The sequence below is a fragment of the Microtus ochrogaster genome, unplaced genomic scaffold (genome assembly GCF_000317375.1).
Source record: "Microtus ochrogaster isolate Prairie Vole_2 unplaced genomic scaffold, MicOch1.0 UNK2, whole genome shotgun sequence".
Classification (NCBI taxonomy): Eukaryota; Metazoa; Chordata; class Mammalia; order Rodentia; family Cricetidae; genus Microtus; species Microtus ochrogaster.
This window is the reverse complement of record NW_004949100.1, coordinates 20335262-20349294: the sequence shown is the minus strand read 5'-3', so window position 1 is coordinate 20349294 and position 14033 is coordinate 20335262. Positions and strand designations below refer to the sequence as shown.

The window sequence follows — 14033 nt, the reverse complement described above, 5'->3', positions numbered from 1 at the left end:
AATGTTTGCTGATAATTGCTTTAGAACCTTTGCATCTATCTTCATAGGAAATTTTAGTACAGACATCTCCTGTAATGCCTTTCTTGTGTTTTGATAGAATAAAGCTGGCTTCATGATGGATAGCAGGAATTGCTCCTCCTTTGTCCACCCCCCTGCTGAAAGAACTGTCTGTTTTGTTTCTGTTTTGTCCTTTTTGATAGGAGGCTTTCCCAGCTTTGCACTGAAATCCTCTGATCCTGGAGGCGGTTCTTTAGGAGAATTTGATTATGTTTACTGATAAATCCATCTGCACAATTGAACATGCCACCTTTACTGGCCTAGAGTTGTCCATGGGTCTCCTTATCATTATTATCATTATTCTAATGTGTATAGAATTTATTGCTAATACAACCTTACCTCTCCAGTTCAATGGTTGTCAAGTTCTTGTTTTTGCTGGCACTGGAGACTGAATCGTAAGTCCTCTACCACTGAGCTGTAGACCCCACACTTGGCCTGATGGGCGTCTTGCTAAGTCTTAGACTGTTATTTGGTTCCTTCACACACTTTCTTCACTTTCTTAAAGTTTTGAAGTGGTGAATTAGTGTTTCTTTAGGACCCAACCTCCCTTAGAGTCAATTTCTGTTGCCTATTTCTTTTATCCCTGTATATGGTTGTGGTCTCTGCATACCTTAGAACTTTTGTTAGAAGCTAGACATTTTAAATAATACACTGCGACAACTCTGAATTTAATTATTATGTATATTGCTACTGTTTTTTTAAAGATTTTTCTGAGCTAATTTTGTAGAGTCTGTGTTTGTCCCGTATGGCCTCTTAAAGACCTGTTCATTTACTTAGTGGTCAGCTGCTAAGTGACCAAGGCTTCCTAAAGTATTTGTCTGGGGAGAGGCTGCACCTGCCTGTTGGGTTGTGCTTCTAGCATCCTGCCAATGGGTTTATAATTCCACCTTAGCATTTCTTTGCTGCTTGTGCACAGCCTCAAGGTCTTTTATAGATAAGGCCAGGTGGAAGTTTTCAGACCTTTCCTGAATTATATGCATAGCCAGGAACATAAGCATAACTTTGTAGATTTCTAGGAAAACGAGAGTTCTTTCCCCCATGCAACCTGCTGTGGGCATCTCCTTTCCAGGTGTCTGTCAGATTGTTTGTTCAGCTGTTTTTTATCTCATCATTACTGCTACCTTGAGCAGCTGCAATGTGGAAGAATCGCCCCTGCTGTCTTTAACACCTGTCCCCATGGAGAAGTGTATTTGTATTGAGCTAACTTTTAAGTCAGGTTAAATACAGAAAAATTTGGAGTTGGGATTTATCTGAAGAAGGATCGGGAGGTAAAATCTTGACAGTTATCTCTAAATTGGCCTTTGGAGGTGTTCCGGCCCTGTTGTGCTTGGCCCAGAAACTTGTGGGTAACTGTTTTTTCACTGTGCTAGAGGGGCTGTTGAGTTTCAGCATATCTTGGAGCTGGAGAAGGAGCCTGAGGATGGACATGTTAAAAAGATCACTAAACTTCCTGTGTGCACATTGGTCTTTTTAATTGAGTACACGTTCCATGGATTGCCATCACCTTAGATTACGTTCCAGGACTTTGGGAGGGATGAATGCTGCTAGTGTCCCCTTCCTTGATCTGTGGAGCAGAGAATTCTACGCATTCTTTCCTCTTGTGACAGCATTCAGCAGCAAAGGTTAGCATGAAGAGTTCAAATTTAAGATTCTATAGAAACATTCATGGTCTGTTTAAAGGTCGAAACTGTGTGTGTGTGTGTGTGTGTGTGTGTGTGTGTGTGTGTGTGTGTGTATCTGTGTCTATGTTTTCCAGCAAGCTCAGCAGAGCAGCGAACTGGTTTGGAGTTTGGACTAACCGAGCAGGTAGGGAAAAGACTGTAAGGCAGAAGAAGATTATAAAATGGCAGGAAGAGAAGAAGGAAAGAAGGGTCTGGGACGGGTGAGATGACCCAGCAGTAACAAGTTCTGTTCTTGGTTCCAAGACTCATGACTTGAGTCCAATACCTGGGACCCACATGGTGGAAGAGGGGACAGACTGCTGCATGCACACTGTGGCACATACACACTCTCTCACACCAACACACACAAATGTACACACATGTGGAAAAAGGGAGCCGGGTGGTAGCAGCACACACCTTTAATTTCAGCACTTGGGAAGCAGAGGCAGGAGGATCTCAGTGAGTTTGAAGCCAGCCTAGCTTAACCTTTATCAAAAATCAGGTGTTCATATGTTTGTGGGTTAATGTCAGCGTCTTCTATTCGATTCCATTGGTCGACTTCTCTGTTTTTATGCCAATACCAAGCTGTTTTTAATACTGTAGCTCTGTAATAGAGTTTGAAGTCAGGGATGGTAATGCCTCCAGATGATCCTCTATTGTATAAGATTGTTTTGGCTATCCTGGGTTTTTTGCACCCACACACTGAGACAATGGGGATGTTCTATCGGGAACTCACCAAGGCCAGCTGGCCTGGGTCTGAAAAAACCTGGGATAAAACCGGACTCGCTGAACATAGCAGACAATGAGGACTACTGAGAACTCAAGAACAATGGCAGTGGGTTTTTGATCCTACTGCACGTACTGGCTTTGGGGGAGCCTAGGCAGTTTGGATGCTCACCTTACTAGACCTGGATGGAGGTGGGTGGTCCTTGGACTTCCCGCTGGGCAGGAAACCCTGATAGCTCTATGGGCTGACAAGGGAGGGGAACTTGATTGGGGGAGGGAGAGGGAAATGGGAGGAGGTGGCGGGGAAGAGACAGAAATCTTTAATAAATAAATAAATGGAAAAAAATGCAAAGCAAAAATAATGTATTTATGGGCTGGAGAGATGGCTCAGTGATTAAAAGCATTGCCTGCTCTTCCAAAGGTCCTGAGTTCAATTCTCAGCAACCACATGGTGGCTCACAACCATCTGTAATGAGATCTGGTGCCCTCTTCTGGCCTGCAGACATACACACAGACAGAATATTGTATACATAATAAATAAATAAATATTTTTAAAAATTTTAAAAAAAAGAAAAACAAAAAAGCACCACCAACAAAAACAAAAAGCAAACAAAAAAAGTCTAAAACAAAAAAAAAGGACAAAGAATAGAAGGAACTTAATGATTTTGCAAATGGAAATATTCATAGATGGAACTGAAAAAAGAGAGGAGAAACAGTGATCAGGCACTGACTCATCTCATCAGAATTTAGAAACTGAAGCATTACCAGTTGACTGAAATCCTGGAAGATTGCTCAGTCAATGCTGTCCTTGCCACACAAGCATGAGAAACTGAGTATGGTTCTCAGAACCCACATGAACAGGCAAGAATTTCAGCACATGACTATAGCCACTATAGTGCCCAGAGGTGGAGACGGGTGGATCCCAGAAGCTTGGAGCCAGCTAGTTTAACTGAATCAGAGAGCTCCATGTTCAGCGTGATGTCCTGTGTCAGAAAATAGAGAGTTATAAAGGGATTCACCTAACAGGAATGTCAGAGCTTTACACGCATGCACACGTTCTTGAATCCCCAATGTGTGCACATCTACATGTGAATACATACAAACACACAAAGAAATAGTTGATTGACAGCCTTCTGTCCTACTGAAGTCACATGAGTAGTGACTGACCCATGAGGCTCGGGTTGTATTGTGCTGCAATAGGAGGTGAGATCATTTCTCATGTATGGTTATAACTTTGAGCATAATAACATGCCCCCCTCATTAGAGATTCAGTTGCACATTACAGAAAATAGGTACGAACGATTAATTCACCACATGAGATATCATTTAGGGGAGACATTGTTTTCTGAGTTAGATACTGAGTGGATCAAAATGTCATCAATTGTAGATCAGAGCCAGACATTTTCTAGCAGAGAATATGTAAGTATGGTTATATGAAAAGACCCAGAGGATGGCTCTATCCTTGGGCTAAATATAGGGAACAGGTCAGGGGAGAGCAGCCATGGATGATGGGAGGATGATTAAGGCAAAACATGGAATGTATGAAAACCTAGCTAAGAAATGTGGAAATATTTGAGCAGGGTACCAGTCCCAGGAAGTTGTCAGGCAGGAGCTTGCTATGCTATCCCAATTTATCACAGAAATATAACTATGGTAATGGAGAGGGGACAGATTGGAGGGGGAGGATGCTGGGAGGTGGAGGGACTGGCTGAGAAGCCTTTGGGGAAAAAACTGATTTTTCTAAAGTAGAGAATAAAAGGTGTGAAAGATTTTAAGGTATAAGACCAAATCAGTCTGGCTATTTCTTAAGATAAAATTAAAAACATTAGTTTGTGGCCCTAGAGGTAGCTCATGGGTGAAAACACCCCCTATGCAAGCCTGAAGACCAAAGTCCGATCCCTGGAACACATGTTCACAGGACAGAACAGACTTCCCAGAGCTGCCTCTGACTTCTGCATGTGCACAGTTGCATGTTACCCCCACTTTAATAACAATAAATAAGGTAACATTCCCTTCCGCTGTGGCTTACATCTGAACATGTTAAAAGCAGAAAAGGTTGCTAAAATTGAGCCTAACGCTGTGTAATTTGGTATAGCTGTAATTTATTTCCCCTTTTTCAGGGGAATGTTCCCACATTCTGAATGAAACTCACAGTCAGTATATGAACTGTGGTACCTTCAGAGTATTCTCGATGATGGATTAAAACATCTGAAAGTAGAACGTATTCTTAGTCATTACAAGATTTTTGTCAAGATTTGAATTACTTTATTAAATGTAATGCCAGGAAGTTGAAAGGGTGGCTGGTTTGGAACCAATTACTTTTAAAGTATGATGTAAATGCACCTGGCACGTTCTAGATAATGTGTAAGATTTTTTAAAAAGTAAAGCTGCCGTCCTTGCTTCTGGGTGGAATTTGTCATTTTCATATGTAGTTAGGTTCTTACCGCCCTCTAGTGGTCGGTGGCTCCTAAACCTGTGTGCCGGTGAGAAACTGAACATTAGAATATAACACCAGACTTTACCCTCAATCTATCTGATCAGTCACCCGCTGTTCTGTGCCAGCTCTGGGGGTCCAGGAAGCATAGTCTTGGATCAGATCTACTTCCCAGCTTTCTTGATTCAAGTCCCAGTAGGCTTGGTCATGTACAGGAGAAAGGTCCCTGCTACAGGGTTCGCCTTTTTAATGTCAAATATTATTTATTTTTTAATATAAACCTCATTTGTCAAACTCACACAAGTTAGAGTGACCTGCCAAGTGTCTGTGATCAAGCCCTCTGTGGGGCTCTTCTACTTGGAAAGGAGCTCTGTGTCTTTTATAGAATCGCTGTTCCCTGGCTCCTGCTGGGGTCCTGTGCAGGTGTTTGTGCTCAGGTGTTTGCTGCTACAACACACACCAAAGTCTCAGATTGCTTGGTTAGTTAACTGGAGAATGAAATATTTCATCCTTTGGAAAAGCATGAGTTGAATTTATCAGCGACACTTAGATTGTATTTAACTAAAACACAGGAAACTACCAGAAACAAGTCCTGAGTATGAACGTCACAGTTCATGTTCTAGGACTCTTAGATTAGTTTAGAGCAGCTGCAGCCACAATTTAAGGAAGGGCTGGTAAGCAGTTCCTCAGGATACATGAGATTTCTTCAGGCAGGCTCTCAGAGTATCTTAGGGTGGCTGGAACTGATTGTAGTCCAAGCTGAGTGTGAACTTGTGGCAATCCTCCAGCATCAGTTCCCTGAGGACTCAACATTTGAATTCTGAACTTTGTTTGGCTTTTCCTGGTTTATATTGACTCTTGTCACAAGGGCCACTAATGCGTTCACAGGGGAGGCTGCTTTAGTTATCACAATATCTGAGGTTTTTCCTCAGACATCTGCTTATTCAGCAATAGACCGGAACGTTTTTAATTATTTAGTTTTCAGACAACTTCCTGAATGTACACAATACATATTGACCACACTCCACCTCTTTTTTACCTCCCTACTCCCCACCCCGTACCTCCCTCCTCCCCACCCCGTACCTCCTTCCTCCCCCTGTACCTCCTTCCTCCCCCTGTACCTCCTTCCTCCCCCTGTACCTCCTTCCTCCCCTTGTACCTCCCTCTGGCTCTTCATTCATCTCTATTCATTTTATTTTGTGATCCACTGAGGTTAAGCAGGTTATCTGCAGATAAGGTACTCTCGGTAGGAGCCCAGTAGGCTCAACAGTGGGTGCACAGCTAAAGTCATTTGTCTGCTGTGTTCAGAAATGTGGGTTAGCTAGTGAACACCGAGCCAGCGCTGTGCAGTGCTCCAGCACTGTGTCCGTAACTCCCACCTTCCTCATCACTCATAAACAGCCATGGAGTAGTGTGTTAGCCCAGCTCATATTAGGAGTCACCTGACATGACAGCCAATGTTTTCCCTCTTGCTTTATTTCACTTCCATGTTCTACCCAGTACTTATGGGCAAATTGTGTCTTTACTGTTGACCTCTGCAGCTTTTCTAGATTGTTTTATTTATTTTATTTTATTATCAGACAGGGTCTTACTGTGTAATCCTAGCTGACTGGAACTCATGGAGATCTACCTGCCTCTGCCTTCTTCCCTACTGGAGTGAAAAGCATTTACCACCAAGCTCTGCCTCCTTGTTTTCTTTTTGAGACAAGGTCACGTGTAGCTCAGCTAGCTCTGGGCGCGCGCCTTTTCTAACTCCCAAGTGCCGTGGTTACAGGTGTGCAGTGTGTCACCACACTCAGCTTTAGTGACTTGTGTAGTTTCATTTGGTCATTTCCTCTCAACTTTTATTATTTGTAAATGTTGCCCAAACCTAAGTGCCAATAGATGAAAGCCGCTGTTTATCTGGCATCTGCCAACTCCATGCCAGCTGCCAGCAGCTGAGTGGGAAGAGAGAGCTCCTCTGGTCTGTTTCCAATGCATTGTGTCACATTCCTGAAGTCACTGCAGTTTGTTCTTTGGGTCCCAGCTCAAGTCTTAACCAGGGGTGATGGCTTCCTTTAACTTGCTCCTCCATTCACTGGACTAGTTCTTCAGTCCAGTTCTCCTAGATTAATGTGGGTTGTGCCTTCTCAGGGTTCCTCAGGCTGTAGGTATCAGGTGTCTAGGTGGCCTGTGGTTCCTTGCTTGGTTCTCTCAGTCTCATAGTCACTACACACACACACACACACACACACACACACACACACACACACACACACACATCACACACGCACACGCACACGCACATGCATACACACAGGAAAACATACACACATACACAATAACAAACATTTAAATGTGCATATCTATCTCCAAAAAAGGATAGCATATATTCTTTGGAGCCTACGTCAGTCTGGTGCGCACCAGCGACATGCCTCAAATAGTGAATTGAGTCTCAGTGACGTAAACATTTTAAGTGCACAATATCCACAGGTGGCAGCTAGCACCCCCTCCTGGACATCGTAGGTATAGAATATTCAAACATGCATTTTCCCATTTGCATGCATTGGTTTGGATGTGGAACTGTGTCTCTGCCCCATCTTTAGACGCACTTGTCGGTATTGCAGCCTCTGATGAAGGTGTGGGAGGATGGAAAACGCCTGCATGCTAACCCAGAGCCTGTTAGCTTCCCTGTAGTGGGCATCAGTCATCGGCCGTCATTCTTAGCTCTTACAATGTTCACCCTTCCTCCCTCTGCTTTTCTGGTTCCTTACCCAGAAATGTCTACCTTTTAGTAGAGTTGGGGTTCCAGCCTATGCCCCACAGGGTAGTTTAGCCACCTATCCTTGATGTGCCAATTAAACAACCCAAACTCATGTGAAAAGGATAAATGAGAGATTGGGTTAGTACAGCCACGCTGGGAGGAGGGATAAATAGTTCCAGCCCTCCTCCCCCACCCCAGTCCCTCTTCAGCACCTGTCTTCAGGGTAAGATTTCAATAGAAGGCCAGGAAGGTGACCACCTCTCCTCCCCCAACATCCTCTCAGTCCAGTCTCTCCCATGGGATCCCAGGATAAGTTCTATATCTTTCTCCCAGACAGACGTTCTTCTCCTTGCCATCCCCAGAACTTTAGCTTTTTCTTTTCCTCGGGGGGAGATTTGGGTACCTCCATTTCTGGTGATCCACTGTTTAAATAGTGTGGTAGACAAAGGGAGAGGCATAGGCAGGCCAGTTACACGCTTATTATTTATTTATTTGCAGGGTAATTTATTTATTTTAATGCATTTTTCCCACCTGACTTCAGGTTCATGTCATGTTCTCTTTCTGAACCACATGAACTAAGCCACTAGGCCTTATTGGCCTTCGTTCTCTGAAAGGGGCACAAGGGGGAAGCTCACCTGTGAAGTCAGTCGCTGAGTTTCTCCCCAGCTTTCCCCAGAAGCTCTGCCTGGCTTTCTGCTTTACCAGATGCTTCTACCTGACGGACCTGAGGGTAGATGGTGGAGCAGGAGATGGGGTGGGGTGGGGTAGTTGTCCTCCCGGTAGGTTTTATGATTGAGTTTAGGTCAAGCCCTGCTTTTCTCTCAACTTCCCACCCAATGATCTCCAGTCTCTCGAACCCACAGCCGCGAGAGCCGAGGTGAGCAGCGGCACTGGGGAGAGGTTCCGCATCTTCAGGGCTGAGAAGACCTATGCGGTGAAGGCTGGACGCTGGTACTTTGAATTCGAGGCAGTCACGGCTGGAGACATGCGGGTGGGCTGGAGCAGGCCAGGCTGCCAGCCGGATCTAGAGCTGGGTTCTGATGAACGTGCCTTTGCTTTTGATGGCTTTAAGGTGAGTAGTTTTGCTGAGCCCTGACCTGTCCTGCTTGCATGGGTCCAAGGGTTCCTTGCTGGTTACACAGCAGACTTTGAATACATCCTTGTAGTCATCGCAGGACTCTCTCTGCCCTACAGAGATAGGGAAATTTGCCAAAAAGTTGTCAAAGAGACAACTCTTTCTTGTCTTTCAGAAGTGGTCAGGAAGCCAGTGTGGTGGTGCATACTTTAATGCCAGCACCAAGGAAGCCGAGGCCGGAGTTCAGAGCCAACCTGGGCTTCATATAGGGGGACCTTGACTAAACCAATAAACAAGGCAGCTTTGGCTTCATTCTTGCTTTGGTGATCAGACATAGTGAGCCATAGCAAAAACAACCTTTAGAAATTAAAGTTCCCTCTTCACCCAGCAACCCATCGACAGGAAAAGATGCTCAACTTGGGGGACACAAGTGGGGCAATAGAGATGCTAGGGGAACTTTGAACTGTAATGCCTTTTGATGCAAATTCAGTTGAAAAATTTAAAAACAACATGTTACATCAAGAATAATTTTTATCAGTTTTTTATACGAGTGTAATAACACATTATATAGCAAATCACAATGAAGGTGGTACTTCTTAATAAATTGAAAGGATTTATGTGACAAAATAACTCCTATGAGTAATTTTGTTCCTATAAATTAGTGTATCCCAAACTCACATTTGTTGAAATTCTGTATCCAACTGTGTTTATAATAGACATTCTGCTTTGTATATAAATGGGATAGTATCCATGTTTGGTTTGGGACTTGTTATTTTCACAGATATTTTCAGAGTATTTTTAGGTGTGATTTGAAGCTTTTCTGATGTTAAGAAGGAATAGAGAAGTTTCCAGAATCCCATTCTTGTTTAAGTGGTATCGACAATGGTCCCCAAAAGAGGAATCATATTTTGAGAGAGGCAAACATGAGAATGTTTTGTTGTTGTTTTTTTCCCAGTGGTTGGTACCCAGCATGATGCCAGCTCTTGTTTGTACAATGGGAGTAGAGAAAAGCAACCCATATCATGGGAAGCCTTCATTATAGTTTGTAAAAGTAAACCATAAAAGTGCATAGTACATATGGTTAGATTAACTCTCAGAAGCTTGGAGTATTGTTTGGTTTGCATTAGGGATTTAGAGTTCCCAGACACCCCTCTATCCCAAGACTGAGATCACCCTACTGCTGTTCATCTATCTGACTGTGACAAGGGACTCTTCCACCCCCCACAGGCCCAGCGGTGGCACCAGGGCAATGAACACTACGGCCGCTCTTGGCAAGCAGGTGATGTTGTGGGCTGTATGGTTGATATGAACGAACATACCATGATGTTCACTCTGAATGGCGAGATCCTGCTGGATGACTCAGGCTCCGAGCTGGCTTTCAAGGACTTTGACGTTGGTGATGGTAAGTGCCATGGTATTCTCCTGTCATTTGTGTTTGCAGTACCATGCCGCGGTTTGTTCTGAGGCATGGCCAGGTCCGGTAGTCGTTTTAGGGCGAGGGGGCATATGAGTTGCAGCTGTAAATTGCTGGGTGCCATGAGGCTGATCTGATCAGGCACTGAAGACATCTCTCCTGCTTAGAGAGGGTTTTGATGAGGTGAAAATGTCTGTGCCTAAGACGAAACAAATGGTGGCCAGTGGCGTGGCCTCCCACAGCGTTGACTCTTCATTCCGAATACCCCTGGTTCATCAGCGGTTTACAGCATTCTTTTTTTGTCCATTCACTTCACAAAAGAAGAATGAGAATCTAACATGGCTCAGACCTTCTCCCAGAGTCTGGGGTGACAAAGATGACTAAAACCAGGTCTCCTCTTCATATAGATTGAAGTTTGTTGAGGAGGTTGACACTTTTAAGTACCACTCAGTGTATGGATTCTACCATATAGAAACCAGTGTGGAGATTTTGTATAACATTAAATGAAAAACTACCATGTAGGCCAGCTTTATCACTGGGAAGATGCTCAAGACATTTTCTGTCTGACTATAGGCATGCGTGTTCACATACGTTCATTGCTGCTCTATTCACAATGGCCAGAAAACAGAATCAGCCTAGATGTCCATCAGCTGATGCATGTATAGTGAAAATATGGCATATATACACAATGGGATTTGATTCTGAGGTAAAAACATGAATTCTTCAAGAAAACGGATAGAACTTAAAATTCACCCAGACTCAGACAAATGACGTGTTCTTTCTAATATGTGGGTCCTGGTTTTTAATGTTTGAATATGTACATATGTATGAACATGGATCTGGTTATATATAGGTCTGAAACAAGAAGAAGAACCATGGTGTGGAAGGTTTTGAGGGTCATAGAACACATGAGACATGAAGCCCAAAAGGAGGGTTACTGGGGTTAGAAGGATATAGGGTGGTAGGAGGGTATATAAAAAAGGAGGAGAGACTCGGTAAAAACAAATTCTGCAACGAAACCTAATACAATATTAATACTAATTAGCACATAATTTATGACAGTCTCTTAATTGTTAGATCCCAGACAAATGACCTAATAACTTGACTGTTATATTACTAGGGAAAATGGGGTAAATATTAAATAATGCATGGGAAGATGGTCACAAATGATCAGCACACTGTTGCCCACAAGGAACCATTAGCTTTCCTTTTCTTCTAACCCCCAATTCAGATTTATATGAAATAAAATTTTGGCCTATCTAGCTGCATTGTATATGTGGATTCCTGTTTTTTTTTTTTTTCAGGAAGGTTAAAGAATGAGGTATTTGCTAATTTTGGGGAAGTGTTTATGATCTGTTCTTGCTTCCTTTGGTTATAGCTTGAGCTATAGGTTTTTATGGCTGTGTTTTGCCTCACATCCTGGGAACTGTCATCTTCTAGGCTGTGATAGTGTACTCATCACAGATGCTCTGCTGTGGGGACAGAGGTTTGCACCAGAAAGTAAAAGCTTGTCAAAGTCAAAGCCATCTGTCCTATACTACAAGAAGTAACTTCATTATAAGAATATATATGTATGTATATACACACACACACACCATGTGAACAGATTGGGGTATGGCTCAGACTGATATATCAGTTGAGCTCGTCTGCATTAATTATGCTAAGAGACATTGAAAGAATGACTTTCTTTGAAAGTATATCACTAGGTTCTGTTACTGTTAGCATGTCAGTTAAGGTGACTGACTAGATGATCACAAATGCAAAGGGTGGGAAAGAGAGACCAACATTCTAGAGATGTTGGGTGTATATAAAGCTTTATAGAAACTTGTTTCATGGTGTTGGGATATAATTCTCTTGAGACAGGGTTTCTTGCAGAATTGGAAGCTTACTGGCAGCCAGCAAGTCTCAAGGATCCTCCCCTCTTTGCCCCACATGAGTTACAGGAATGTGTGTAATCTTACCTACTTCCTATGCGATATCTGGGGATTTGAACTAAGTTTCTCATGCTGGTGCAGCTGGCGCCCTTAGACACTGAGCCATTTTCCCAGTTTTACCCCTGTAATTGTTTTCTTGTTTCCTTTATAGTTTATGGATTTTGTGTTCATTGATAAGTGACCCCAGTTAATGGCTCTTTTGAATTTGTTCAGAGCTATAGCCCCAGTATATAGATCATAACCTGGGTATTTATTAAATTTTTGCTGGGACAAGTATAGTAGTATTTGAAGTGAAAAACAGGGAACAGGGATTAGCAAACTTAGCTTTGTACCAAATCCCTATCTACCATCTGATTTAGTAAATAAATTTTTATTTGCATTACAGCTATGGTAAATTATGTATATATGTATATCATATATGTACATATATGTATATGTACAATTTATTAGTATGAATTCAATGGAAAAAGAACCTATACTCACATGTTACTTCTATACTTTATATGAATAAATTATATAGAAATGGAATAGAGAGATGGCTCATTGAGTAAGAGTACTTCCTTCTGTTGAAGAAGACCTGCGTTCAGTTCTCAGCATCCATAACCTTGCATTTGTAGATGACTCACCATCTTGTATCTCTAGCTTCAAGGGATCTGACACCCTCTTCTGTTCTGGTCTCAGTGGACACCTGGACACATGTGGTACACATAAATTTATGCAGACATACACATATACATATAGCATTAAAGATAAACATTTTATAAAATTATATAAAAATAAAGAGAACTTTGATGTTTGGTATATTTCTCTCCTTCATAAAGAATTGGAAGGTGTTATTAAAATAAATCTCTTTTAAGCTTATTATAAATGCTGTTCCAAAGCATAAACTCCTTGAGTAATGTTAGCTCTACGACAGCATAAGAAATAATGGCGTCATTCTTGTGTGAGCCACCTAAAATGATTGCATTTTAATATTGTTTATTAGTTTTATTGTTCTTTTCTGTTTTATTTGTGTCTAGTGTGTGCGTATGTCTATGTGTGTGTGTGCTTGTGTTTGCAGGTGTTTGTGGAAGCCAATATTGACATTGGATACCTTCCACTATTGCTCTCTGCCGTCTCATTTGAGGAAGGCTTGCTCACTGAATCCAGAGCTCACTGACTTCTCTGACTGGCTGGCCAATTAGCTCTAGCATCTGTCATGTTTTTTTTCCAGCCCCTACAGTGCTAGGTGGCTTACATACATGCTCAACCATGTCTGGCTTTCCTGGTTTGCTTATATGGATGGCCATTGTCTAAATTCAGGTTTTTATGTTTGGGCAGCAGTTGCTTTAGTGACTGAAATATCTCCCTACCCTCTAACTTACCTTTTTTTAGTTATAAGATGAATTTTAATGTCTACCCATATTTAATATTTTTTAAAGATTTATTTATTTTGTTTACAGTGTTCTGTCTGCATGTATACCTGCAGGCCAGAAGAGGGTTCCAGATTTCATTACAGGTGGTTGTGAGCCACCGTGTGGTTGCTGGGAATTGAACTCAGGACCTCTGGAAGAGCAATTAGTGCTCTTAACCTCTGAGCCATTTCTCCAGCTCCCCCATATTTAATCTTATACATATATATATGTGTGTATATATACATATATATATCAAAGAAAATCATTCTTTTACTATGGGTAGATTGATTTACACTTCTTTTTCAATCTGAAATTAAATTCAGTGAACTTCCATGATAAGTTGTAGACATACTTCACTTTAAAATGTTACTTTAAAACCATCATCTATGTTTGTTACTGCTCTTTTTGCTACAGCAAAGAGATGGAACCCAACCTTGCTGATTCATCAAGAGAGGACAGATTATGAAAACCCAGTACATGCTTAAAATGGAATGCTATTCAGTGCCACAGAAAAATGAAATTTGTTTTCAGAAAGCAGACGATTGCATATTCTCCCTCTTGGCAGATCCTGGCCTATAATATATTATGTGGGTAC

At 42.1% G+C, this 14033-nt stretch overlaps 1 protein-coding gene across 3 annotated transcripts in view; it reads left to right on the top strand.

The window, feature by feature from the left end:
• The window catches only part of Ryr2 (ryanodine receptor 2), a 574535-nt gene that overhangs the window by 357536 nt on the left and 202966 nt on the right, over nt 1-14033 (top strand). For all 3 annotated transcript variants that reach the window (XM_026788350.1, XM_026788349.1, XM_026788348.1), the window contains 2 exons: nt 8485-8693; nt 9924-10098. In XM_026788350.1, the coding sequence (XP_026644151.1) occupies nt 8485-8693; nt 9924-10098 (384 nt within the window). The remainder of the gene's footprint in view (nt 1-8484; nt 8694-9923; nt 10099-14033) is intronic.